Source organism: Gorilla gorilla, chromosome 8 (genome assembly GCF_029281585.2).
Source record: "Gorilla gorilla gorilla isolate KB3781 chromosome 8, NHGRI_mGorGor1-v2.1_pri, whole genome shotgun sequence".
Lineage (NCBI taxonomy): Eukaryota > Metazoa > Chordata > Mammalia > Primates > Hominidae > Gorilla > Gorilla gorilla.
Genome location: NC_073232.2, coordinates 41,877,685 through 41,904,444, shown reverse-complemented (window position 1 = coordinate 41,904,444; position 26,760 = coordinate 41,877,685). Strand labels below are relative to the sequence as shown.

Genomic DNA, 26,760 nt, shown 5'->3' with positions numbered 1-26,760 from the left:
TCAGGAAGAGGAGGAAGGGCGGGGGCTGCATTCCGGGAAGACAGGATCACCCTTACCAAACCAAGCCTGCTGCTCTCCCTGTACTTCGATGGCTAGGCCAAAATCAGCCAGCTTGACGGCGGCACCCTTGCATTTACTCGCCAGCAGCAGGTTCTCAGGCTGCAGAAGAAACACAGAGAACCTTGTGAGCACCCACCCTGCAGCCCAGAGGAAGCCTAGTTTGGGCCTACGCAGTACCACTACCTGGCACCAGGTGGCGCCAACACTTCATGAGCAGAGGCAAGGAGGGGAGCCTGGGTAGTACCTTCAGGTCCCTGTGGACGATGTCATGCTGGTGGATGTGGTTAACACTCTCCAGAATCTGATGTATACAGTGGCTAAAAAAGCAGAAGGAAAAGAAATGTTAGCGCAGGGTTAAACCACCTCATCCACATCCACAACCACATGCTGCAGACTAAGGCATGTGACAAGGGGCCACGGATTCACAGAGAATCACTTAACGGCCACTGGAACCTTAGACTCTGCACATCATCTTGTTCAACCTATTTAAAGAAAGAGGAAACCGAGGCCCAGGCAGATGCAATGGTTTCTCTACGATCACCGCTAGAACGGGTTCCTCTCACCCCCTTTTGACTGGAAAGGTCTAACACAACCAATTCATTTCCAAGAGATCAGGAGACAGCCCAGAATCCTGAGGAAGAAGAGACCATCCAATCCCTTCCTTCTTTCTCTTTCTCCATACAGTAACTTTGTTCTTGGAGAAGAGGCTTGTGCTGGCAACTTAGGAAGGAGAGTCCAACTAAACAACCTAAGCTACTTTGGCGGTGGGTGCACTCATTCATTTCCCTAAATGTTTATTGAGTGCCTAGGATATGAAGATGGACAAGACCCAATAGCTGCCCTGAGGTCTGGCATCCAGTAAGGCAGCTAAAACAAGTACAAAGATACCTTTAAGAAACAATGTACTTAAGAGCTTCCAAACAGGGCATTTGAGGAGCACTTCTGATGATTTTGCGTAGAGAAAAAAACCCTAAGTTATTTTATTATTTTATTTTTGAGACAGGGTCTCACTCTGTTGCCTGGGTTAGAGTGCAATGTCGTGAACACAGCTCACCGCAGCCTTGACCTCCTGGGCTCAAGCAATCCTCCCACTTCAGCCTCCCCAGTAGCTGGGACCACAAGCATGAGCCACCGTGCCCAGCTAATTTTTGTATTTTTTTGTAGAGACAAGGTCTCACTCACCATGTTGCCCAGGCTGATCTTGAACTCCTGAGCTCAAGTGATCCACCCACCTTGGCCTCTCAGTGTTGGGATTACAGGCGTGAGCCACTGCGCCCAGCCACAGTCACACACGTAAATCAGACTGTCCACATTGCAAACCATCCTGCCATCCCTGTCATCAAACTCCTGACAGGGAGCGGGGGCAGTCTAGAGCAGTGGTTTTCAACTGGGAATGAATTTGCCGCCCGCCCCCCCACCGCAGGGGACATTTGGCAATGCCTAGAGAAATTTCTGGTTGTCACAACTGGAGGAGGGGTGCTCCCAGCATTTGGGGGGCAGAGGCCAAGGATGCTTCTAAATGTCTGCCACAATGCACAGGAGAGGCCTCACAACAAGGAAGTACCTGGCCTAAAACGTTAGTAGCACCAAGGCTGAGGAACTTGGCCTAGAATATAGACCCCCGTCATCAGGCACTATCTGGTATACTAAGCACATCTGCAGAGCAACCCAGTGTATTGGGCTGGGTGGCCTGGACTTACTATTCCTAAAATCTGATGCTGGGGATGCCACAAGAACCAAGGGGTCGTACTGGGTCCCTGGGGGCTGAAACTCGGGCCTCCCCATAGGACACAGCCCAAGAGTGGGCCACAGAAACTTTAAGACTGAGCTATAGAGGCGAGTCTCCACAGAGATGTATAATTAGAACAGAGCCGGGCTAGCAGGGAGCGCCTTCTGGCCAAAAATGGCAAAAGTGCGAAGTGTCCCAGCAGAGCCAGGCCAAGCCCACTGGTACAGTCACCCCCCTCAGGGCCCCCTCCCTACAGCTCTCCCTCCTCCCCGCAGGCTCCCTGAGCCATCACTGCCTCCTCCGTCCCAGAGCCTGGTCCTCCCCTGCTGGCACTGGAATTCATCTCCCCACTTGAGAATTCTTCCCGAGGCTGAAGCATCTGAAGTTGATCAGCAAACATTGGCCTCTCAGGGTTGAGAAATTCGTGAGGAAGCTGCACTCCCCCACTCTCCAGAAGCAGCCAGAGCTGCCACATAAGCCAGATAAGCTGCAGGCAGGATGATCAAAACCAGGTTGTAGGGACATCACCCTCGAGAAAAGCAAGGCTGGGGGAAGAGCCAAGGCGGGAAAGGCAGGCTGAACAGGCGCCTGAGAGCGTGGGTGAGGGAGGCACCAGGGATTCCAGGGAGGGCAGAGGCTGAGGCATGTGGCCGGGGAACGGTCCTCAAGTTGGAGGAGCCCCACGGCAAGGCTGGTCATGGTGGTCTAGGGACAAGGTGACAGAGGCTGAAAGCTCCCGGGGCTCTATGGTTGGATTATCAGCCCAGAACTCTCCACTCCCTCAGGACAGAAACCATGTCTTCTGCACCTCTGGATCATGCCAGAGCCTCAGCACAGTGGCTTGAGCACACTAGAATTTGTCAAAGGAAAGAAAGGGGCAGAGGGGGACATTGGGCACGGTGGCGAGTACATGGTAGTGCAAAAAAAAGTATTTCTGGGGTCACAGGGTAAAGGAGACTTGGAAAAGCTTTGTAAAACATTCACTTGGAAGTGATTTTTTTGTGTGGGGGGAGGGGGACATAGTCTCGCTCTGTTACGCAGGCTGGAGTGCAGTGGCATGATCTTGGCTCACTGCAACCTTCGCTTACAGGTTTAAGTGATTCTCCTGCCTCAGCCGCCCAAGTAGCTGGGATTACAGGCACACACCACCACACCCGGCTAATTTTTTTGTATTTTTAGTAGAGACAGGGTTTCACTATGTTGGCCAGGCTGGGCTCCAACTTCTGACCTCAGGTGATCCAACTGCCTCAGCCTCCCAAAGTGCTGGGATTACAGGCATGAGCCACTGCGCCTGGTTAGGAAGTGCTGAATTTTTAACTTCTAATATCACCCACAGTATGCAAGCCCTAGCCCAGCTCAACAGAATCTTTCTCCAGACAAGAGCTATTCTGATCTTCCCCAAAGACTATTCAAACAGGTACAATGCTGGACCCCGAAGGTGGCCAAGACTTCCTTCAGTCCTACACTCCAGAGCTACATTTGAACTCTCGGGCCCTCATCCTACCTGGCATCTGCTTCACTGTAGTACTCTCTGGCCACAATGTCTTCAAACAGCTCCCCGCCGGTAACACTGCAACCAACGGGAAGAAGAGGGTCAGAGGCAGAAAGGGTCCTTTGTCCAACCCCAATGTCCAAGAAGAAACAGGGTCACCCTGTAGAATGGCTTTCAGAGAAATCCCAACTCCCCATGCATTTCATCTGAGAGCTCAGAACACACTCGATCCTTCAGTGACACCCGGATTCTCCTTGAGGTATCATGGGCCCTCCCTTCCTTCCGGACATTTCTTTTTCCAAAATCCACAGATTCACTAATAGTCAGGCAGAGATGAAGATACAGGGATCTAAGAGAAAACAGTCAATCTACCCCAAAAGTCACAGCTTTGAGACCAACATAAACACTAAAATATTGCTGCCCAGGAAGGACAGAGCTACTACTGAAGTTGAAGAGTAATGAGACCAATGACACAGAGACCCAACCCTGAGAATCCTGGAGAGGAGTGTCCAGGAGGTAAGAGCCACTTTTAAGACATTAAACCACAACCAACGTGGAGGAGAGACCCAATCCAATGGAGCCTGGTTTCCTACTAATGAAAGCTACCTCTGATTTCTCAGGGTCATGGAAAGAGCTGTCTTTTATTTCTTCACTAAGGACAGCACACTGAGAAACAAGACAAAGGCATCTGTGCAAGGTGTGCTGCTGAACAGAAGTGCGAGAGGAATGCTGTCCTGGGGTTCAGAGCCCTGGGGGGACGCTGGGGGAACATGGAGACCCCCTTGGTGGGGGCAGCAATCTGCCCCAGTCAAATCCTTTCCCTCGGACAAAGGAGGGGGCCCTGGGCAGAGGCTGGAGAGCCTGTTTAGGCCTCTTCCTGAGCCTTCATTTTGAGTCAGCTGGAGGGAAAGGCCCCCACACCCTCAGAAAGTGGCACTTACAGGTCAAACACGAGGTAGTGAAACCCTTCTTCAGAAATACTGTCATGGAGGCGCACTGCAAGAGAGGAGATGGGGACAGAGATTAACAGAGAGAAAACTCGGAAATCCTAGGCTTCTCCTCCTCAGCAGCCCCACCCCTGCCCCATCCTGTCGGGCTCACAGGGCTCTCCAGAAGGAGCAGTGGGGGGAAGTGGCAACGTGCCCAGTGCCCCCCAGTGCAAGGCTATGCAGCCTGGGAGCCAGAGCCTGACGCTCTGGTTGCCACCTCAGACTCAGGCAAGAGAGAAAAGCTTCATGGCTAAGAAGTCAAGATGGAGAAAAGCCGGAACCTTCCCAGAGGGCTGGTCTCCGAGAAGGTGGTCCTGGGATATGATGCACGATGGTGAGATGCAGCGTGAGCAGCACCTAGCAATGTTGACGGCAGGGGACAACAATGACCAGATGGGAAAGCCAGAGAGCTCTTCCAGAGCAGTAAATGGGAGCAGAACTAAGGGGTGGGGAAGAAGGTGGAAAGGCAGAGCTCAGCAGGAAGGCACGTGGTGCAGGATAATGGATGGTGAGCCTGGAAGGCCACGCACACATTCAGGCAATGACAACAATAACAGCTTATTAAGTGCTTACTATGCCAGGCCTTGTGCTAGGCTCTTGCATACATTACTGATTCTGCAAGCATTTATCAAGCACCTACTATGTGCTGGACTCCATGCTAGGCAGCGGGATTCAGGAGGAACAGACAGAGTGCCTGCCTTTGAGGAGTTTATTATTCCTTTCGACCACCTGAGATGAATGTTATTCCCATTCTACAGATGAGGGCACCAGAGGCTCAGAGACACAAAGTCTCTTAACAAAGGCCAAAGAGCTTCTAAGTGGTGGGTCAAGATGTGAATCCAGTGCTACCTGACTCCAAAGACTGTGGTCTATACCACTGCTTCCCATAAGAAATGTGGGGCAGCCCCCATATTCAGGCAACAAAGCCCTGGCATCCAAAAGAAAGACCGCTTACAAATGTCCCTAAAGCAGCATCGCAGACAGGTCCGGGAGGGTGCCACAGGAAGAAGACTCCGGCGATGAACCAGCTGCGAGAAAAGGCTGGCAGGCGGAATCCCTCCCTGCTCCCCGCCTCCAAAGCTCTTGGGCAAAAAACCAACCTGAAGTCTTCTGAGGTCTCCTCTTCAAGTTTCTGCCCACAAAGCCACCTCTGGGTTAAATGCCAACTCCTGAGCATCATTCTAATGCAGACACGACTCCGCTTTGGCTGACTGTCCTGTCCCTCCCCTCACCTGAACTCTCTTGATGGGGAACCTCTGTTCCAAAGGCCTCCCTCGGTTTGACCTTTGCTCCAAGCCTTGGCAGTTACAGGTGCACCTCATGGAGCACTTCAGGAATGGCCTGACACCAAACTAACCAGTTCAGTGCTAGGAGACAAAGAAACGGCCATGTCTCTTCCTGGGTGGGCCCTGGCTGCTTCCATTTCCAGTGTCACACGTTTCCTCAGGGCTGAGGTGCTTCCCTATGTCCCCTCCCCACGAAGCAAGATCATTCAGAAAGCAAAGTATACAACCCAGCCGGCACAGTCCCGAGGCACTGAACCACCACTATAGCCCCCTTGTTCTCCTCCCTTGATGACTGAGGACTCCGAAGCCTGCCAGGGCCGGAGCCAGGGCCTCAAGACTGTTTCCGCATCCCATTACCTACACTATTTGATCTAATCTAGTGACTCAACCCCAGAAATCCCATCCCAATCTCAGTATTTCTGGGAATGGGATCAAAGGCAGGTGATACTTCCAATATCCCTCCCATTATTGGATATAATGTATATATCCAATATACATTCTCTCCTGGGCAAAGAAGATGCTTCCCTAGGCCTGCAGATGACAGAGGGGGCTTTTAGGACAGGAGGAAGGAGCCAGCGCCAGGCCCCTGCCTTCCTCCCATAAAAATTAGCCTGGGCACACTCCATATACACTCAATCAAGTCCTCTCAAAGTCCTGCCATTGCCTCCGCCCCACTCACTTGCGCACCTCTAGTCTAAGTCGGTGCCTTACACTGAGTCTTGCTGCAGCTGCTGCTCCCTCGCTTCCAAAATGACTTTCCATTTAATTAAAAATTTGCTATTAAAAAGCATTAAAGTGTGTAATACAAATAATCCCCTGGAAATCAGCTGTCCCAGAAGCTACAGACCAGCTCCGTTAGGGAGGTGACTAACAGCAGCAGCATGGGGAATTAACGGGACAGCAGCAGGTATGATGCTGACAACCATCTCAGAGAAGTGGAGCCACTCAGCTCTGCCTGGGCCTGGCACTGAGCCCTGCCTCAGCCAGAACCCCACCCCATGCCCAACACCACCCCATGCCCCACACCACCCTGCCCCCGCCCAGCACAGCAAGGCCAAGAACAGGGCAAGAAGTGCAGGCACCCAGGCCTCTGCCTAGACATGGAGTCATTGGCGTCTGCCCTTCTCCAGGAAGGCCACACACAGAGCCCAGGTGGGAGGAAGCTGGGGAAGGGAATTAGAAGAAAGGAGCAGCAAAGGAAGACTAATCCTTCTAGGCCACCCAGCAGAGAGAACAGCTTTGATGTGTGCCCCAGAGCAAGGCACCTGCCAAGACAAGGAGGGATGGAGGAAGCTGTATCTGAATAAGACTGCTATCGACATTTTTTTAATTTGTAAAGAAATTAACAGGACACTGAAGACAAGAGGAGAAATGACTGTGCCATTCTAAGTGCCTATTTAGCAACAGCAGATTCATTATTTCTTTTTTTTTTTTTTAAGAGACAGGGTCTCACTATGTTGCCCAGGCTGGGCTGGAGATCCTGGTCTTGAGCCATCTCCTGTCTCAGCCTCCTGAGAGGCTGGGACCACAGCTGTGAGCCACCGCACCCCATCAGATTCTGATAATAACAATCTAAATCTAACAACTAACACTTAGTTGAGCTGTCCGTGTGCCGGCATCGTTCCATGGGCTCCACGTGCATTACTGTATTGAACCCTCACACCAGCTCTGCAGGGTAGCTACTTACATATAAATAACCCCATCTGACAGAAGAGGAAACTGACGCTCCATAAGAAACCTGCCCAAAATCACACTAAGTGGCAGAACCGGGACTTGAAGCCAAGACAAACCAACATCAAGATTCCTGATATTGTAGAGTTGCTTGGGAGTCACCTTCTCAAATTCTTAGGCAAAGGAGTTCCAATCTGTCCCCACTACCTGTGGCCATTCTGACTGGCTCGACAATGTCCACTGGGCAGCTACCCCGGAGCAGGCGAGGCTGTACATGCCATGGATGTGGCTGTGAAGAAGAGGAGCCGGCCCTGCCACCTGGAGCTGCCAGGCGAAGAGGGAAGACAGGCTTTAAACCAGCAATTACACAAATGCGTTAACTAAGCACAACTGTGTCATGCTGTGAGGCAGGAGCAGAGGGACTATGGATGTGTGGAATAAAATAATCTGACACCCAGCCCGTTCCAGAGTAAAGACAGGGCACGAAGGCCAACAAGGGCCAGGCCATGTCCATAGACAGGAAGATCTGGGGAAAGGAGTATAAAGCATTTACTGCATTTCAGCAACAAACCTAATTGCTGTTCTTTAAAAACCGTGGAAGACAGAACAGGCCAAAACACCTACAAACCTTTACTTGATATTTCATGTCTTCAAGGACTGAGATAGCCACAACCCAAATGTTGTGGCTATTTCCAATTCTTTAAAAACCACCCAACAATATGCCACATTTTAACTAACAAATCTTTCTCCAAAAAGCACTGAAAAAGTGTTGCTGTTAAAAATATCTGCAGCAATAACACAGTAGGAAGGAGGTCCTGTTGCCATGGGGGCCTGTGGGGGACTGAGCTGCCCCCCAAGAGCTTACTGTGGCAGGGCTCCCCCCACCCCCACCCTGGGGGCAGGGATGTAGGAACTGCTCAGTCATGATTCAATGTTTCTTTTTATTTGCAACCGTTTCTTTGCTACACTTACTGTTAGCTGAATGGGTACTGGGCTCAAGGGTAAATGGTCAGGCTTGAATAACTTGTGAACTGAGTCGAGGCTGGGGGTCTTGAAGAGATCACTTCTAGGGGCTGGAATCTCCATTTTCATCATCTCCCTCCTAGCCTCCTTTCCTGGCTGAACCCTTTCATAACAACTCCACGAAGGGACCCAGATAACAAAACAGAGGCAGGCATAGAGGAGTTAAATAACTTGCCAGAGGTCACAGTTACTAATTAGCAAATCCCAGATTCAAACCCCAAATCTGGATGCGACTCCGAAGCCGCAAAACTTGGCTTCTCCGAGTATTGACAGGCATGCGGACCAGTAGCATGAGCATCAGCTGGAGACTCAGGTTCTACCCCAGACCCCCTGAATCAGAATCTGAATTTTAACATGATCCCTGGGTGAGTAATAAGCACATAAAAGTTTGAGAAGTGCTGCTCTAAACCACAATGCTAGACTATGATCGAAACTGCTGGGGCAGCTCAGCACGAAGGAAGACAGAGTCTATTCATTAGAGGACTTGAGAGCAGGGAGCAGGCAGATCACAGGTAGAACGGACTTCATTCAGACCTCAGACTGCACACCAGCGTCTCCTCCTCTCAACTCCCCACCACTGGCCACACTCCCAGCGCTGTTTGGAGTTCGGCAGTGTGCCTTACACCCAAACAGGCATTTTGTTGTTTGTTTGTTTGTTTTTAATTAATAAACTTTATTTTCAGAGCAGTTTTAGGTTCACACCAAAATTGAGCGGAAAGTACAGGGTGTTCCCAAATACCCGAGAACATTCCCAAATACCCCACGTCCCCCACATGCACAGCCTCCCCCACCATCAACATCTCCCACTAGAGTGGTGGATTTGTTACCATCTATGAACCCACATTGACTCATCATCATTACCCAAAGTCCAGAGTTTCTATCAGGGTTCACTCTTCCAACAGGCTTTTAACTCCTGGGACAGAATATCTAGCTATTAAGGGGAAACTGGGCATGAGTGGCCCCTAGCACCAAATGCTCCATCTGAATTCAGTGCCTCCGAGTCTGACCACAGGCAGGGCTGACCACATGCTCTCTGCTCTAGCTTCCTCGACTGTGCACTGTTCTTGGGCTGGCCCGTTTGTTTCCCTTTGGGATGGAGTTCAAGAGGCCAGAGCCAAAAGGGTCACAGTTCTGAAGGACAGCGCAGTGGAGAGAGAAGAGGAATAGTGAATTAGGGGCACAAAATTGCCTCCTCTCCTGCCACAGGCCAGGTCCAGATCCATGGCAACCACAGCCGCCTGGACCTGCAGCTCCGCCACATCTCCAACAGCCCTGGTTCCCACTGGATGCTGGAGCTCCCAGGACACAGTCTTGACTCCCGCTTCCCTCTGCCCACCCTCAACCCCAGAATCGGTCCTCGGACCAACCTCCTTAGGACCTGGGAGCAGTCATGAAATGGAAGCACGGTTCTAGGAAATCAGAGGCCAAAAGAGTGACTGTCCCCCACCTGGCCTCTGAGCAGACGGCCAGGATATATGGTCCCTCCGCCTGCCTCCATTCTGAGCCGAGGGCAGATGGTAAAAGTAAAGGGCTACCAAACAGAGTGAAGTCTACGGGGTAAAAAAGTATGTATTTAATTCTAGAAAAAAATAAAAAGACACCTAGGGCTTTTTTCAGCTAGAATTCTATTTTTGTCCTTCCTGCTCATTTCTTCATTTGTCTTCATTATACCCTGACCCGTCCATGGCCAACCCATCCGTGGTCAACCCGCCCATGGTCAACCCGCCCGCGTCGCGGGTGATGTGGACGTGGTTCTGCTTCCTGAATCACTGACCCCTAGCTGCTGTTCTCCTGCCTACATGAGGACAAATTATCACTGCTGTACCAGTTGGTCACAAGGAGCATAAAGGAAAGGAAAGGAAGTTACCCTCCTCAGATATTGAGACCCGGGTCTGGAACATCAAAATGCTTCTGTGCTTATGGGTGGCTTTAGTCACGCACATGTTTTTTCTTCCTGTTCTGGAACTTCTAGGTTAGAGGTCACAAGCTTGCAAGGCCTACAGGGGCCCAGGTGGGTAATGCAAATGTGAGCTTATAGTGGGTGACAAGGACAGTGGCCAGCGGGCTGCAGGGGCAGCCACCGCTCCTCACAGCTCCTTCTGGCCATGCAAGGTGGGGGCTCAGCAGAGCCAAGCCTTCTGACTGGAAAGGCGGGGGAATAGATTTTTTCTTTTTTCAAAATGTGAAATCTCATTTTTAAATATTGGCAAATAATAAAAATATTTTTAGACCACTGAGCCAGCCAAGCAAAACATGCCTGAATCTGTGACTGCTTTTCTAGGTGTTTCCCTCTGTGGGCCCTCTCCTACCAAAGGCAACACGTCAGTCCCCACTGCGCTGTTTTCAGGTGAAGGCCTAACCTCAGAAACCACCTAGGAGCTCCAGTAGTTCTGAGGCCAGGAACCCACCAGCTGAGAGGTGCTGGCTCTGCAGAACACACTGCATCAGGCAAAGCCGATCACCACCAGCCACGCCAATCTGCTTCGGGTGTAATCCAAGCTGCTGATTGCCATCTAGAAAGCCCTGCACAGCTGACGTTCTGACTACCTCAGAGCTGCTCCTCTCCCAGAGGGCTAGAGCAGGACCTCAGCCCTTCCATGACAGAGCTCACTTTGACTGTTCTAGCCCGAGACCTGGGAAGCCAGGGGCTGGGTAGCTCTGAAGGAAGCATTAGGCTTCAGCGAGTCACCTCACAGCCCTGGCCGCCAACAGAGCAGAGCAGGCGACCTCTGGGGCACGGTGGGAGCCCCGAGATTTAGGCCATGCCTGAGGAGCACAGAACATGTGTTGTCTTTTGTGATGACTCAGGCCTTTCAGGGAAAACCTAGGAGATGCTCCTCGCTCTGCCTCAAGTCAACACTGGGGCTTCTGCTCAGACACTGCAGCCAGCCCAGTTTCTGTCCCTTCTGCAAGGAGCACCAAATCAGGGCCGACGCTTTTGGCAAAGACGATTTCAGCTGAACAAAGTAAAACTGAGCCAGAGTGGGTTGAGGCAGGCAAACCTCCTCAGGCTTTAGCACAACCAACAATGTGCTCTTGTCCCCCCAGTCAGGGTGGGAGCAGGGAGAAATCCTCTTTTTTCTCCTTCCCCATCTGAGTGGTTCCTGCCATCCCTTCTCCAGAGGAGCCAGGCAGGGGGGCAGCTTGCTTTCCCGGCTCTGGGGAATACAAATGGGAGCACCATGGAAACCCCCAGAGTGTGCAGGACACCGCAGCAGGAACAAAACTCTTTCAGGTCCACAAACAAAATCCTGACCCTTTCATGAGGGCTGTGGATGGCCCCTGGTGAGGGACGCTGGCAGGCTAGGAGCCCGGAACCTCACATGCTGAGGACCCTGGACCTCAGCCCAAAGACAGAAGGAGAAAGGGAAGAAATAGCATCTGAAACCTATTCTGATGCCTCACACCCCAGCCCTGAGAAGGTGCCGCAGTGATGCAGATACTCAGGTCTCTAAACTAGAATGCCCCAGAATTCTGAGACACAGTTGCTATCCTGCTCATGTAAAAACAGACACCAGGTGAAGGTCCACAGACAGAGGTGATCCCACACACAAAAGCAGTGGATATCTGTTATCCCTGCTTCTACAAAATACCCACAAAATGCTCCATGCCCAGGCACTCACCGATGTTTGGATGTTTCAGAAGTCGACATATCCGAGCCTCACGTTCTAGTTTCTGGTGATCTAAAAGCAGAAGAGAAAAAACAAAAGCCATCAACCATCCATTCTCCTTGTGGTCACCTTGTTATTCATATTCCTCCAGTTCAGGTACTAACTATGCATTTGTGATGATTTGCTGAAGTAATGCAGCAAGTCATGGCAATCCTGGAGACAACTTGTTTTCCTTTCATTTTAGGGTCTCACTTGGTCCCTCAGGCAGGAGTGCAGTGGCAAGATCGCAGCCTCAAACTCCTGGGCTCAAGTGATCCTCCCACCTCAGCCTCCTGAATAGCTGGAACTATAGGCATCAGCCACCAGGCCTGGGCCAGATAGACAGTTATGACCACCTTTTCCAGATGAGGAAATGACTTGAGGGTTTGCACACTTCGAGCCAGTGAGCAGCAGAGCTGGGATTTGAATCCAGGTATTCAACTAAAACTCTGGTGCTCTTTCCACCACAACAGGGTTTCAGTGGTCCAGGGTGTCCAGAATCTCTTTTTTTTTTTCCTTCTGAGACGGAGTCTCGTTCTGTTGCCCAGGCTGGGGTGCAGTGGTGCGATCTCAGCTCACTGCAACCTTCGCCTCCTGGGTTCAAGCAATTCTCCTGCCTCAGCCTCCCGAGTAGCTGGGATTACAGGCACACACCACCACGCCTGGCTAATTTTTGTATTTTTAGTAGAGACGGGGTTTCACCACGTTGGCCAGGTTGGTCTCGAACTCCTGACCTCAGGTGATCCACCCACCTCGGCCTCCCAAAATGCTGGGATTATAGGCGTGAGCCACCGCGCCTGGCCCAGAATCTCTTTCTTGTTAGGAACACTAATAATAGCAAAGTTATACTGAGCACCTAATATATACTCGGCACTGGCTAGGGGTTTTGCATATATTCTCTACATAGTCCTGATGGCAAGCCTGAAACATAATGATGCTGATAATAAAGAGGTTGATGATCAAGATAATGACGACTTAAAATAATAATAGCTAACATTTATTGAGAGCTTACTTCTACACCAGGCAGCTGCCTCTTTTAATTTATCCTCATAACAACTCTAGGAGGTTGGCATTAGTATGATGCCCATTTTATAGAAAGAGAAACCAGGACACAAATCCTGCTTCTCCCCAGAGTCCTCTTGGCCACCATGGCTGTAAGCTTTGACCTCTTCAAATTCAGACTCCAGGATTACTCGGTTTTGGTGGAATAACCAGAAATCCACAAGTCCCCAGATCCAAGTGAGCTGCGTGGGTCAATTCCTTCCACAGGAAGGCAGAGCTCCAGTACGTGGGAAGAGAGGATGCTACTCACAGCACGGAGGCCTCACAGCCCTCCCCCACTGTCCTTCCCTCTTTCTACTTGCTGAAATCCTGCCAAAAGTCACCTCCTTCATGAAGTCTTCCCTGCTCCTCTCGGTAGACTGTGACTTCTCCCTCCTACTCCACCCCCCCCGCCCCGATTTCCCAATGCACTTCTCACGATTCTCACATCATATATTACATCAGTTATCTTTCAGTTGCAAGCTCTTCGAAGGGCGGGGGTACCTTTCCAGGTAGTGCTTTCTAGAGTTCTTTCTGTAAACAGGGGCTTAATAAGGGTTTACTAATAACAACAGTAGTAGCCATAACAATCGCTTACTATGCACTGACTACATGTCAGGCAGAGGCATGGATTACCATATTTCATACCTACAGAAACTCTGTGAAGTAGGGATCTGATTAGCTCTATTATATTACCGAGGAAACAGGTTTAAAAAGATAGAGTAATCTGCCTAAGGTAACACGAACAGGCAGTGATGCAGGTGGTCTGAGCCTAGAGCCCTCTTTCTCCACCCCTGTGCTATTATGGCCAGATAAAGAATGGTGAGAGTTAAGACCAGGCTTTGGAGGGGGTGCAAAAGGAAGAGAGTCCAGTTCACCCTGAATTATCCAGGCCCGGGCAGGGGCCTTCACATCCATAGCTGCCAAGCTATTCCTGTCTCCCTGCCTCTACCCTAAACAGCAAAAAGCTTCTGTAAATCTTCCCACGGCCCTCACAATGATCCCATTAGGTAAACGCTATGATTGTCCACATTTCCAGATGATGGAAGAAACGGAGGCCCAGGGAAGTTAAGTAACTTGCCCAAGATCCTACAGCAGGAAAGGGATAAAAGGGGGATTCAAACTCAGGACTGTCAGTGTGAGATAATGTAGGGATTATGGACTAGAAGAAATTCACATTTATTGTTTCACTAACCAAACCCAGCTTTGTCCTAAACTTTCCCTCTAGCAACAGCTCAACTTTGTGGAAGGAGGTGGGGACAGACAGAGATTAGTTCCTGCTGCCCAGCTAATCCGTCCCAGCTGCCCAAAGATCTGGGTCAGGCCTTCCTTCCTGTGCCTGGGTTCAGCATGACCACCGACCAGGATGCAGCCAGGAGAACCCCAAGTAACTCCCAACTCCCAGATCACCTGGCATCCCTTGGTCCCAGGCACATGGATGTGGCCAGTGACCTCCAGAAGCGAGGCACTCAAGGAGGCTGTAACAGCCTTGCCTGGTGGCTGGGGGGCTTGCTTCTTCCAGATCTGGCAGGATGTTGACATGACCCCACCTTCCTTCCATCCCTGGACTTGAGATGGAGGTACCAAGCCAGCCAGCCCCAAAGCTACAGACCCACGGCCCTCTCTCTAGGCACAAACCTCACCACCCTCCGGCCCATAACTCTCAGGCTTGGTTGCCTGGGCAGGTGCAGGAGAACAGCATCTTATAATGCGGAGGTGGCAGCTGAGGGAAGGCCCAGAAGATTAATGTTTATCTCCTTCCTTAAGTCTCTTACTAGCTAATGGTTACAGTCCCACAACAGCAACAGCACTAAAAATAAGGGCACTCCGCTTTACCAGTGACTTTGAGTGGAGAGAAGACGCACAGACTCAGGCTCCCAGCTCCTCAAAGGAGCTGCCCAGCATCCAGAGGGTCCTTGTTAGCCTCTTAGTTCAGCCTTAACTCCAAGGAGCTGAGCCCTGTGTTCCCGGCAAGGCCCAGGTCTTCTCTGAACCCCAGGACTACACCTTGATCCTCATTCTGATTCTAAGCTGTGGAGTATGGCAATTAACAACACATCGGTTTTGAAGTCAGACAGCCCTGGATTGAGCCCAACACTGCCACATCCAGCAAGCTATTAAACCCACCCGAGCTTCATTCATTCCTTCAAGAAATATTTATCGTGGCTGGGCGCGGTGGGTCACACCTGTAATCCCAGTCCAGCACTTTGGGAGGCCGAGGTGGGTGGATCACTTGAGGTCAGGAGTTCAAGACCAGCCTGGCCAACATGGCAAAACCCCATCTCTACTAAAAATACAAAATTCAGTTAAACGTGCTCACTAGAACCCAGGAGGTGGAGGCTGCAGTGAGCCAAGATTGGGCCACTGCACTCCAGCTTGGGGTGACAGAGCAAGTCAAAAAAAAAAAAGAAATATTTACTGAGGCCTACTATGTGACAGACAGTATTCAAGATGCTAGGAAGACAGTGGCGAACAAAACAGACAAAAATCCCTGCCCTCATGGAGCTGACACTCTAGTGGGTTGTGTATGGGGGAGGGACGGACAGTAAGAAAACTCAACAGCACGTTAGATGTCACGGCAAGTGCTGCGTAGAAAAAGCAGAGAAAGTGGGGAGTGCAGATTTAAGTAGGGCAGTCCAAGAAAGCCTCAGTAAGGAGGTGACATTTGATTAGGACCCAAAGGAGGTGAGACAGTGAGCCAGGCACATTATCTTGGGAAAGAGGTTCCTCACTTCTTTTGTTTGTCTTTTTTTTGCTTTTTTTTGAGACGGAGTCTTACTCTGTTGCCCAGGCTGGAGTGCAGTGGCACGATCTCGGCTCACTGCAAGCTCCGCCTCCCAGGTTCACGCCATTCTCCTGCCTCAGCCTCCCGAGTAGCTGGGACTGCAGGCGCCCACCACCATGCCCGGCTAATTTTTTTGTATTTTTCAGTAGAGACGGGGTTTCACTGTGTTAGCCAGGATGGTCTCGATCTCTCGACCTTATGATCCGTCTGCCTCGGCCTCCCAAAGTGCTGGGATTACAGGCGTGAGCCACGGCACCTGGCCAAGAGGTTCCTCACTTCTAAAATAGAGACAGCAAGATCTGAGGTTTAACTGAGGTGGTGCAGGTCAAGAGTTTTGCATAAGGTCTGGCATATAGCTCCTTTCCAAGGGCCCAGTGAGAAGCTTGACAGGGTCTCCTGGGCTGGGCTTGTGGCCACAGCTATCACCAGAGACACTGTGAATGGGACCCACTGTCCCCTCAGCCCAGGCAGATGCAGGGTCTGCAACACAGCAACTAAGCCCTCCTGCCTGGCTTCTGGGCTCCCCACATGGTCCTCCATTGCAGTCCTGGAGGTGGAGTGTCCCTCCCTGTTTTGGCGGGGCCCACCTGTGTCTACAGTCTGCAGGTGATGGGCAGCAACAGGGGCTCCTCAGAGAGAGGGGAATGCCGCAGGAAGTGCCACTGTCCGCTTCCCTCCTCTTCCTCGCAGCCGTGGCACCCTGCCACCCACAAGCTCTCCTCAATGAACAGAGCAGTTTCTACCTGCCCCGCTCTCCCCGTTCCTGCTGCCACATACTGCTCGGCCACCACCCAGCCTCTCCAGCTGTTGTCTCTTGTCTCTTCCCCTGACACTTCCTGTCCTGTAGTCACATCCAGGGCTGGCCCACGGCTGCAAAAAAGCAGAGGGTCCATCCCAGCAGCAGTGGCAGCAGAGGGGTTCCAGGATGGAGTAGTGGTTTCTAGAGCATCTTTCCCAAAAGCAAGGGCATCCCAGCTGTTCGCAGCATCCCCAACCCCAAAAAGGGCGAGGCCACTGAATGGGCTTGGTCCACAGTGGGAGGGCCCTGGCTCGGCATCTCAAGGTGCTGCAAAGGTGTCTCCCCTTGAGACACCCCTCCTTCCAGTAACCACTAGGGAGAGGCTCAGACCTTCCAAGGTGGACCCTCCTCCACGCACCTTTCTACCAGGCTCATCCCCACCCCTCCCACAGCCCAGCCCCCTCCTTCCTGTTTGACAACTGCCACTTCCCGCTTTTGCACAGGGCCACTTCCTGCCTGCCTGTGTGCTACTGCCATGGAGAGACCCACCCCTGCCGGCCTTCAGCCCAGCTCCAACCACAGCCCTCTGCAGGTTTTCCCCATCATGAGCAGAGGTGGCAACAGGAGCAGAAAGCAGAAGCAGCTCCAGCCTTTCCCCAGCAGCCTGCCTAGACCAGAGTGGTCTGAGCCCAGGTCAGAGCCAGGCCCTGGGAAACAAGGATCCTAGAAACCCAGCCTCTCCCGCCTTCTGCCCAAGTGCTTCAGGACTTGGTCCAAGGTGCCACGATTTCACAGGAAGGGCAGCAAGAAGTGACCAGATGCACTAGGGGAGGCAGAAAAGAGGAAGCAGATAGGGAGGTGATAGCTTGCAGCCAAGGGGTGCACCAAGCCTGCCCCTGAACCACCTCCCCCTCTGGCCTGAAGACAGAAGCCTACTCCAATGCCCTTTCCTTCCTCTGCCAGGTCAGGGGGCCAGGGAGGGCTGGCCACAGACTCTCCATGGCCCTCTCAGGGATGGGCCTGCTTGACTTAGTGACAGTTTCCTAAAAAAACACACAAATGCCAGCACTAGCTTCAAATAAGATCCTGCTGCCACCTAAACATACAACCCTCTGTACGTGGGAAAGGATGCACATTCCTACTCTGACTGAGGACTCTCCCAAGTTCCAATCTCAAAGACATTCTTAACTTTGCAAAGGGTATTTTGCAGGTCTATGCCTGTGACCCTAAACATGGATGTGAGAAACTTCCTGCAACCCCACTGATTTCAGGGCTCGATGGGAGGCGGCCTCACTTGCTGCCCTCCTGAGTGCCTTGCATCTTCTTCCCAAGCAGCAGAGGCCGCCGTCTGGCCCCCTTGGCACTCTGAGGAGCAGAAACAAGGACATCGCAGGGATTTGGTGTCATAATCCACCTTCCCCAGCTGCTTATGCACAGCCCTGGGCCTGGGACACTGACCAGTGGGAATCCCAAGCCACGATCCCACCGACCTCACCCTGACACTGTGATGCCACATCCATTCCTCTTCGAATCTCACTCTAAAGATGCAAAGAGTCTCCAATTAAAAGCAAAGTCCATCCAACACACAAGAGCAGGACCATGGTTTCTAATGCCCTCACACATGTACACCTGGTGACTAGCTGGGGGCTGTGATACAGAGGGACGGGGCCTGAAATGGTCCCATGTGAACCCCCAAGGCTCTGTGCATGTACCCAGCATCCTCCCCTTATCTTCAACCCTCACTCAAGCAGTTTTAACTTGGTGACACAAAGACCTGAGCCCCACTTTGGCCTCTGGATCTCAAGGCAAGGGAAGCTCTAAGGAGGGAGAGAGGCTCCAAGAAATGCCCTAGAGCGAAAAGGCCCTCAATCAGCTTTGACAGAGAAAATCCCCAAGGGGTCACTAGCAAGCCCCAAAAGGGCAAGGCTCTGCCTGGGGGCACTCTGGCTGCTCTCAAGGGCCAGAAAAGGGTCAGCCGTCTGTTCTCCATGCCCCCCGGCAGGGCTCCGGGTGCCTGCAGCCTTTGCCCACTGTTTTGGTGACATTTCCTTCATGGTAACCAGCCCCAAGTGAAACATCCCAGGAAGCAGCCCCTAAAAATAGCTCCTCCCAGGGCAGCAGCAAGCAGGGGGGAAGGGAAAGAAAGAGAGGAGAAAAGAGGGGAGCAGATGGGAAGCTGCGGCTGCTGCTGATAGGGCCCAGGAAGCGGAGATGGTGTTGGGGAGGAGTGGCTGGAAATCTCCCCACCGCACAGCCCAGAGAGGTGGGTACAGACGGGAATGGGGCCTCAGCCAGCAACGAGGAGGGATTTGCTCCACCAGGCTTGGAGCTTGGGGCCTAGATGGAGAGGTGTGAGGTGATATGCCAAGATTCATCACAGGAACAAAGTATCCAGAACCTGTGTTTTAAAGAAAGGCGCCAAGGAGTGGGTGGAGGCCACGCGGCCTGAGGACGCTGGGTCTGAGCCCTGGCAAAGTCACGGGCACCTGCAGCGCAAAACCAAAAAAGAAAAAAAAGACCCTAGACAAAGCTTTTGTGCTTTGGTTTCCCCAGCGGTCCTGCGGCAGATCTGTCTGGCCATGGGTAGGTGACAAAGGGGCTCTGCAGAGAGGCATTCAAGAGGTGCAAAGTGCCCATCTCCTCCTGTCACCACCCTTTTGGCACCCATGGGATCAGGCCCTTGTTGGTCTGCCAAAGCTGTTCAGAGAGCAGCAAGCATAGAGATGGGAGCAGGAATGGTCACACCCAGCCTCCCCTTCCCTATCTCCAGTCTCAGCAGAGAATGGGGTCAGCCACTCACCTCTAGGGTTTCAGCACAGCTTCTAACAAGGGTATGGTGACAAGGGACCAGAGGAAGCAGCAGGAAGAAGGCAGGGGCCTCCCTGACAGGACAGGGCAACCTTCCCACCTCCATCCCCACACCGTGATGCAGCACCCCAAGTCACTCTAGGAAGACAGGTGGGAGGGGAGGGGGACAGGCCAGTGTTGTGTGCGCTAAGGCCCACAGCTCAACGTGATCGCATGACAAAAGCCGCCTGGCAGAAGCCTTTGCACAGAGGGACCTGCAGTCGGCTTCCATCCCTTCAGGAGAGAAGGTAGAGGCGCTCCATCACTGATATGCAGGATGCCCATTTCTCTGTTTACAGAAATTGGCCTGTTTTATCCTCAGGAGGAAAGCATGGTTTCGCACACAGCCTCCTTAAATGCTTCCTCGAGGCCTGTGTTCCAGTGCTGTGTGGATTTCTCTTCCTTCTCCCACTCCCTGCATTGCTGCTTCCCTCTCCCTTCTCTTTCCCTCACTTCACCCAGATCCTTAACAGGAAAGTCTCACTTGGAGATACCACAGGGGACACAAATGTCATGGGGGCTACTCAGGCCAACACTAAGGGGGCGGGGATTCTCAGCTGGCACCATCCAGGGGATCCCATTTCAGTCCCCAGGGCCAGCTGGACCCAGAAAGGGACAGCCTTTACCCTTCTGGTGGCCAACATGCCACAACCCGAGCCACCCAGCTTGCCGCAGCCTCAGACACAGACACCCCAATCCCGAGGCCCAGAACGAGGCCCCTAATCACAGAACAGCCCATGTGCACAGACGGCCACATAGCGGCAGACACACAATCTGGAGAAGGCTGGGCCAAGGTGTGTCTGTTGAATTCCAGAGGGCATGGCAAGAGCAACCGTTGTTGCAGATTTTAGGCGGCATCTCTTAAAGAGTGGCTCATGCCTCACCTGCATGAAATTCACTAGAGCATGTGTTAAAAATGCAGATTCTGCAGCTCCACCCTAGACCTCCCAAAGCAGAATCTCTGTGGCTAAAGCCCAGAAATCTGTATTTTTTAAACTAGCACTCAGGGTGATCCTTACGCACACTAAAATTGAAAATCACTACCTGGAAGAGATCCCAACAGTGGCCCTATAGTGCCATTTAGTGACAAGGAAGGAGGAATCATCAGCTAAATGTCTGCCTACATCTCCCACTCTGCCTTATGCCCCAAGCACAGGTCTTTATCCTCATCTGTCCTCTCTTCCAGCAGCCGTATCAGGTCTGCAGCTTGGCTCCCTGGATCAGAAAGGGAGGACCCAAGTCTGTAGCAGGGTACAAGGGCTCTGGCAACTTGACTCTGAGTTTCCTAGGAGCCAAAGCCAAAAGGCAACCATGATTGGTTACATAGCCCTCTTGACCCATTCATTTAATGCGTATGTGGCTGGCATACGTCAGGCACTTCGCTAGGGCCTGCCCATGCAGAAGTAAAGAAACACATAAGGACCCTTCCCTCACCTCTCAGGTCCTCACAAAGAGGAAAGCTTTTGCTTACATTTAGCTTCAAAAGAAATTTCTTCACACGGAATGTACAGATTAAATAAATATGTTAAAGTATTATAACAGATTTCAAAACACTGTTTCCGGTAGCATCTCTTAGTAAGGCCAAGGGCATTATCCCAGTATCTATCTTGGTAAAAGCAACTGGAATTCAGATAAATGGTACATATACAGAAGTTTCTTGTGATGCTGATTGCTCTAGGGATAAATCCTAAACGACGTAGAAGAAAGGACCATTTGCCCTTCAACTGTAGCAATATGGGGGAAATGCTTTGGATATAAGCAAAGAGAGCAGGATATAAAATGTTATGCTCCGCGAGGTGAAAATCTGTATGCATATGAATAAAGATAAGAAGGGAATATGAAGATTTAAAAATAAAAAAAGACATAAGGGCTCAGGCTCCTTGAGGGGGGTGCTCTTAAATCTTAAAATAACGACTTATCATTGCCATCACCTGGCCCACTAGCTCCTGCATCCAAGCCTATTTTAAATGCCTCCTTCGGCCTAGTGGAGCTAAGCTTGGAACCATGGGCTCCCTTAAGAGCCCAGCTCCACTCCTATCATGGTTCTGAAGCAAACGGAGTGACGTTATGTGACTTTCAGTGACTTTATGTAGACAGGCCCGCAGACAAAGACAGTGCTCAATGCATATCTGCATGAACTCCCCACCTTGCAACCTAGCCGCCAATGTGGGCCTCTGAGGCCACAGTGACAAGACACAACAGCCCAAAAGAAGGCTTCCTGTCTCGATTGGACCCCCCCAGAAGACCAGGTGATCCCTCTCCCTGACTCCTAGCCACCTCACCAAGGATGCCAAGGAGAAACAGCTCTATACCCTCTTTTTATCTTTTCAGTTTGTAGCCCAGAGAATCACAAACAAGAAAGACAGCAGGCAGGAAGACCCAGTGAACACAGCAAGCCCCTTCAGACCTTCACAGATGACCCTGGTGGGCCCACGACATTCCCAGACACAGAAATCCAACACCTGCGGAGACCTAGGCAGACAGCGATGAGTGAAACCCAGCCCCAGCGGCTGCACCTTTATAAAATATATAGTGTAAACTGAGAGTCTGCAGGGAAGCCATGGCCCTCACTCCCTAACCCCATGGGAACCAGCCCATGGCTACCCTGGCCCAGATCTCTCCAGGAGTTCACATCTCCCATGCCCACACCTATAGTCCAGCCCCACCTTGTTCCCTCCATCTCCAAGACAGCCCCTTTCCACTTTCCCACCTCCACACAGTACTGGCTGGCACTTACACACTCTGACCCCTCTGGCTGGCATCTGTGCCTATCATCTGTGCCTCTGTCCCAAAGTCAACCTGGCACATGAGGCCACACAACAGAGCCCAGTCTTGGCATATCCATCTTGGGAGAGGGGGAGTTGCTGTCTGAAGCATATACTTTTACACAAGAATCCTCTTCTTGAGGGGGAAAAAAAAAAATCAATGAGAAATCAAGTCTCATCCAGTTTGGCCAGGGAAAGATATCCGTTGGGAAAGATGGGACAAGGTTAAAAGGAGGTGAGGAAGGGAAAGGGATGCTATCACACAGGTCATGGAAGTTTACGCAGGTAGGGAAGGAGTAGGAAATGAAAGCCCCAGTCAGGCAGCTGCAGGAAGTCACCACATCACCTATCCTCACATCCCAGAATTCGGCTCCCAGCCATCTCTCCTTCCCTTACCCACGGGTCAGAGGACACTGGTGAGATGAAGAGAGCAAAGCATTGCGTCATCAACTGGAGACACCAGATGCCAGCCCTGTTTCTGACGCACCAGGGCTCTGCTGTGTGGGCAAGAGAGGTATCCAGCCTCAAGCCATTGTTCCTGCCTGCACCTTCCATCCTTGGCCAGAGGATGTCTGCCAGAGAGCCCAGCCCCTGTTGTCCCCCACACCCCCACTCCAGGGTATCTGACTGCCCACATATCTCTACGGCAACCATCCTCAGACTCAAGGTACCCAGAGAGAAAGAAAACAAACAAGTCCAACTTTATAGGCAATGCACACGAACAGCAAGAGATGGAGCTGGATGGGAGTCAGCAATTAGTGCCCTACTAGAGGGATGGAGAGATAGAGTCCCCAGTAAGGGGGTGGACACGGCCCTGCTAAACAGGTCCCAGAACAACTGCCAACACGACAGAAGCCCGTGGAATTGTAGAGCTTCTCTAAGCATTTGGGACATCTATTATGTCTCTTATCCCAGAGAAACCCGTGTCATTATTGGCCAAAGCCCATGTCTTCCCCAGGGCATGTGTCCTGGCTCCTAAAGTATTTATGGCATCCTACTGCCCAGCCCTAATTCCTTTCTCTGAGTTTCACAACCTTTGTCCCCCAGCTGCACCCTGCAGCCCTCCGAGATCTGACCTCTGTACTCACCAGACCTGTTCACAGAGCACTTCACACATTGCTGGGTCTACACCTATCAGATGAGGTGAGTTTGGCAAGCACCCAATAGGAGGTTCAGAGTGTAGGTTCAAGGTGTGAAAGACAGGCCCTGACCCTCCAAGCCTCAGGTACTTGGGAGGATCTCGCAAGTGAGGCCCCAAGGCCTTGGCCTTTATGCTCCTCAGACTTGGAGGCAGTGCAGTTCCTGCCCAAACCGGGCCTTTGGGATTTCTAGACCATGAGGCATCACCCTCCACCCAGGACAGACTACATCTGCTGCTGCACCACCAACTTTGTAATTTGATCAAAAAAGCAATCAAGTTCATCTGGCAGAATTTGTTCCTGAGAAGCCCTCGCCAGTAGCAGCCTCCCCTGATGTTTACAGATTCCCTTCCCTTGGGAGTCTGTTCTGCCGCCTGGTGGGCAGGGGAGGCTGGCTTTGTCAGAGCTGCTCACTTACTGCATTTCCATCCTAAGTCACCACTGGGGCACAGGGACCAGGAAAGGCCTGCAGTAGCCACCACTGCCCCAAAGGGAGAGGCTCCAAATGCCCCAAATTAAGAGCTCCCCATTCTGTACCACCCGCTACCCCCATATCCTCCACCTCCCTGAAGACCGAACTCCCTTGAGCCTTTGGGGGCCACCGCAGCTACTTGCATCTCTTCCTTCATTCTTTTGTACCTGGGCGCTTCCAGTCCCCCATGCAAAACTCCTTTTCTGGCTTCAGCCTGACACAAAGTCCAACCAGTCTGAAATTTCAACTCCTCTCCAAGTGCTAAAACGCACAACCCCCAATTCCTGGGGCTTCCTCAAAAGAAACCATGGCCCCTGGAGGCACCCTCAGGAAGAGGTCAAGACAGGGAACACTCACCCCGGGCAGACAACTTCTTGGTATTGATGATTTTTGCTGCGTACTCCTGCGTGGAGGTTTTCTTCACACACCTGCGGACCACAGAGAAAGCACCCCTGGAGGAAGAAGGGGAAAAGAACTGGGACACGGAGCAGGGCAGAGTGACACAGACACACTTCAAGTCTGGGGACGATGATGCTCCCACCACCAGACCTCTAGTCACACTCACGTACATGCACACACACCGGCGCTGCGACCACCACCATCCAACATGAGGCAAAAGGACGCGGCCACCGCAGGACACTGAACAGATGTGGGTGGTGTGCCGCGCTCCCACCCCCTCATCCAGTCCCTGGGCAAGGCAACAGCCTCCACCTCAGGCTGCACATCAGGAGCGGGTGGGCGATGCTGAAAACACACACCTGCTGCATCTCAGACAGCCCTGCGGTCCCGGCCAAGAGAACCAGGGCAGAAGGGAGCAGAGAGACCCTGCCCTTCTCTCAGCAGGAACAGTTGAAGGTCGGGGAAGGAAAGATTAAAAAGAGGGTATCATCCCCTGAAAGAGAAATCTCCCTCAACCATGGGGCAAAGTGAGGCTCAAACCCCCCCACAGCCGGTTTCATCTCACTGCATCCCGGCTCAACTGACAGCAAGGGAAGAGAGGACATAGTCAGACATCAAGAACTCCCCTTCCCATGCTATTTTCCTTGACGTCCCCCTCAAATGGGAGCTCGCACTCTCAGCTCTGGAAACGTCTAGGGGGGCGGGCGGGGCGGGGGCTGCAGTGGCCGGGCTCGGCGCCGCGGGTGGGGGTGGGGGGCCGGGGCTGCTGCAGCGGCCAGCTCAGTGCGTAGGGGAGGGGGATGCTGCGGCTGCGGCGCGGCTCCCGGGACCACTGCAGGGGTGGGGGGAGGGGACGGGGGTGCCGCAGCACTGCCCAGCCGCGGGGCTGGGAGCCTGGAGCGGCACCCGCGGGGGGCGGGGCCGGGCGCCAAACAGCCCCCCCACGCCCGGGCTCCGCAGCGGAGCTAGGGCTGCAGGGCTGGGGAGGGTCCTGAGTGCGAGGCGCGTGGGACCTGGGTTCAGGGTGCGCAGTGAGCAACCGGGCAGCGTTGGGAGGTGGTCGGGAGGGGGGCGCCTGAAGGGTGCGGAGGGGCGGGGCTGGAGGGCACCCGGGAGCGGTCCGGGGTCTGCGGTGTCCGCGGCGGCGCGCGGGGAGCAGCGGCCCCGCCAGTTGCTGCAGGGAGCGGAGGGGGATGCGGGGCAGTGCGCGGGGTGGCGCGGGGACCGAAGGCGGCGGGCGGGAAAGGCGGGGGTGGGGCGGCCGAGGGGGAGCCGCAGCGGCCGGTGCAGGGCCGGGGGGCGGGGCGAGAAGCCGCATAGCGCCCGGGCGGCAGGGCAGGCAGGGGACCGCGGCGGGCGGGCCGTACTTGCCAAGCTCCTCGAAGAGCTGGTAGTCGTCGGTGAAGCGGGTGCAGGTGGCGGTGGTGGCCATGCTGGCGGGCGGGCGGACGCGGCGGTGCAGCCCGCGCCGACGTCGGTGCACAGTCACCGCCGCCCGGCCGAGGGAGCAAGAGGAGGAGACGGGGCTGAGCCCGGCAGCACCGCGAGACTTTACCGGGGAGAGCGAGGGAGGGAGGGACACCCCCGCGCCGCCCGCCCCGCCCCGCCCCCAGCCCCGCCAGCCCCCCCCCCGCCCGGCCCCCGGCCCGCCCCCGGGGAGGGGCCTCCCGCCGCCGGCCCCGCCCCGCCCCGGAGCCGCCCTCGCTGGGCCAGGCGCGCGGGGCAGCCGAGGGGAGGGGGTCCCCGCTCCGGGCCACCCGTCTGGGCAGACGGAGCTGGGAGGTTCGCGACTTATGGGCTCGTCCCGGGGCGGACCCCGCGCGGGCTCGGGAACGTGCATGCGAGGGTGCATGTGTTAGGAGTGTAGGAGTCTGGACCACTGACCTCTCTGGACGGGTCCTACACGCGGGTCCCGAGCCCCCAACCGGGCTCCTAGCACGTGGGGAGAGAGCCAAGGTCAAGGAGCCTGTGCCAGGCTGCACGCCCGGGAGGCGCCCCCAGCCTGCGCAGAGCCAGCTGCCAGCTGCCTTCCCTCTGGGAGCTGACAGTCTAGACTTGCGCAAGCACCAGGGCCATTATTAGAAAGAAACCCTTCAGGCGCGGGTTGATCAGGGAGACCAGGCCAGGGGCAAGGATACAGGTAGGACTCTGCCTTCCTGCACCATAACTGCAGAGATGAAAGAGTATTCTCTATCCGGCCAGAAATGAAAGGGGTGAAGTGGGAAGACTTGAAAAGGCTTTGTGCAGTGGGGGCTAGAAGAGAAAGTGGAAGAAAGGGGAAATCCCCATTTTCTTGCAAGGCACCCTCGTACTTTTATTTTCTGGCACCTACCACATTTTGTAGTGAGGCATTGACTGGTATAAGGGGCAGTAGAGCTATCTCATAGCTGTCTAAGCGTGAACTTGCATCAAACTGCCTGGCTTGGATTTCTGGGCAACTCACTGATCAGCTCTGTGACCTGGGGTAAGTCACTGAATCTTTTTTTTGAGACAGAGTCTTGCGCTGTCGCCGGGGCTGGAGTGCAGTGGTGCGATCTTGGCTCACTGCAGCCTCCACCTCCTGGGTTCAAGCGATTCTCCTGCCTCAGCCTCCCGAGTAGCTGGGATTACGGGCGCGCGCCACCACGCTCGGCTAATTTTTTTGTATTTTTAGTAGAGACGGGGCTTCGTTAT

The 26,760-nt window shown here is 53.2% G+C and overlaps 1 protein-coding gene across 31 annotated transcripts in view; it reads right to left on the bottom strand.

The window, feature by feature from the left end:
* The window catches only part of CAMK2G (calcium/calmodulin dependent protein kinase II gamma), a 62,261-nt gene extending 36,566 nt beyond the window's left edge, over positions 1 to 25,695 (bottom strand). For 24 of the 31 annotated variants that reach the window (XM_031015084.3, XM_031015078.3, XM_031015088.3 and 21 more), the window contains exons 1-7: positions 25,455 to 25,685; positions 24,046 to 24,140; positions 11,874 to 11,933; positions 4,223 to 4,277; positions 3,294 to 3,359; positions 305 to 377; positions 57 to 159 (exon numbers count right to left, since the gene is read on the bottom strand). In XM_031015084.3, coding sequence (XP_030870944.1) covers positions 57 to 159; positions 305 to 377; positions 3,294 to 3,359; positions 4,223 to 4,277; positions 11,874 to 11,933; positions 24,046 to 24,140; positions 25,455 to 25,519 — 517 coding nt within the window. In that variant the 5' untranslated portion in view covers positions 25,520 to 25,685. Of the gene's footprint in view, positions 1 to 56; positions 160 to 304; positions 378 to 3,293; positions 3,360 to 4,222; positions 4,278 to 11,873; positions 11,934 to 24,045; positions 24,146 to 24,257; positions 24,598 to 25,454 lie in introns of those variants that run through there. The other 7 variants (XM_063709988.1, XM_063709989.1, XM_055353430.2 and 4 more) reach the window with 5 other exon arrangements.
* Positions 25,696 to 26,760: the final 1,065 nt, after the last annotated feature.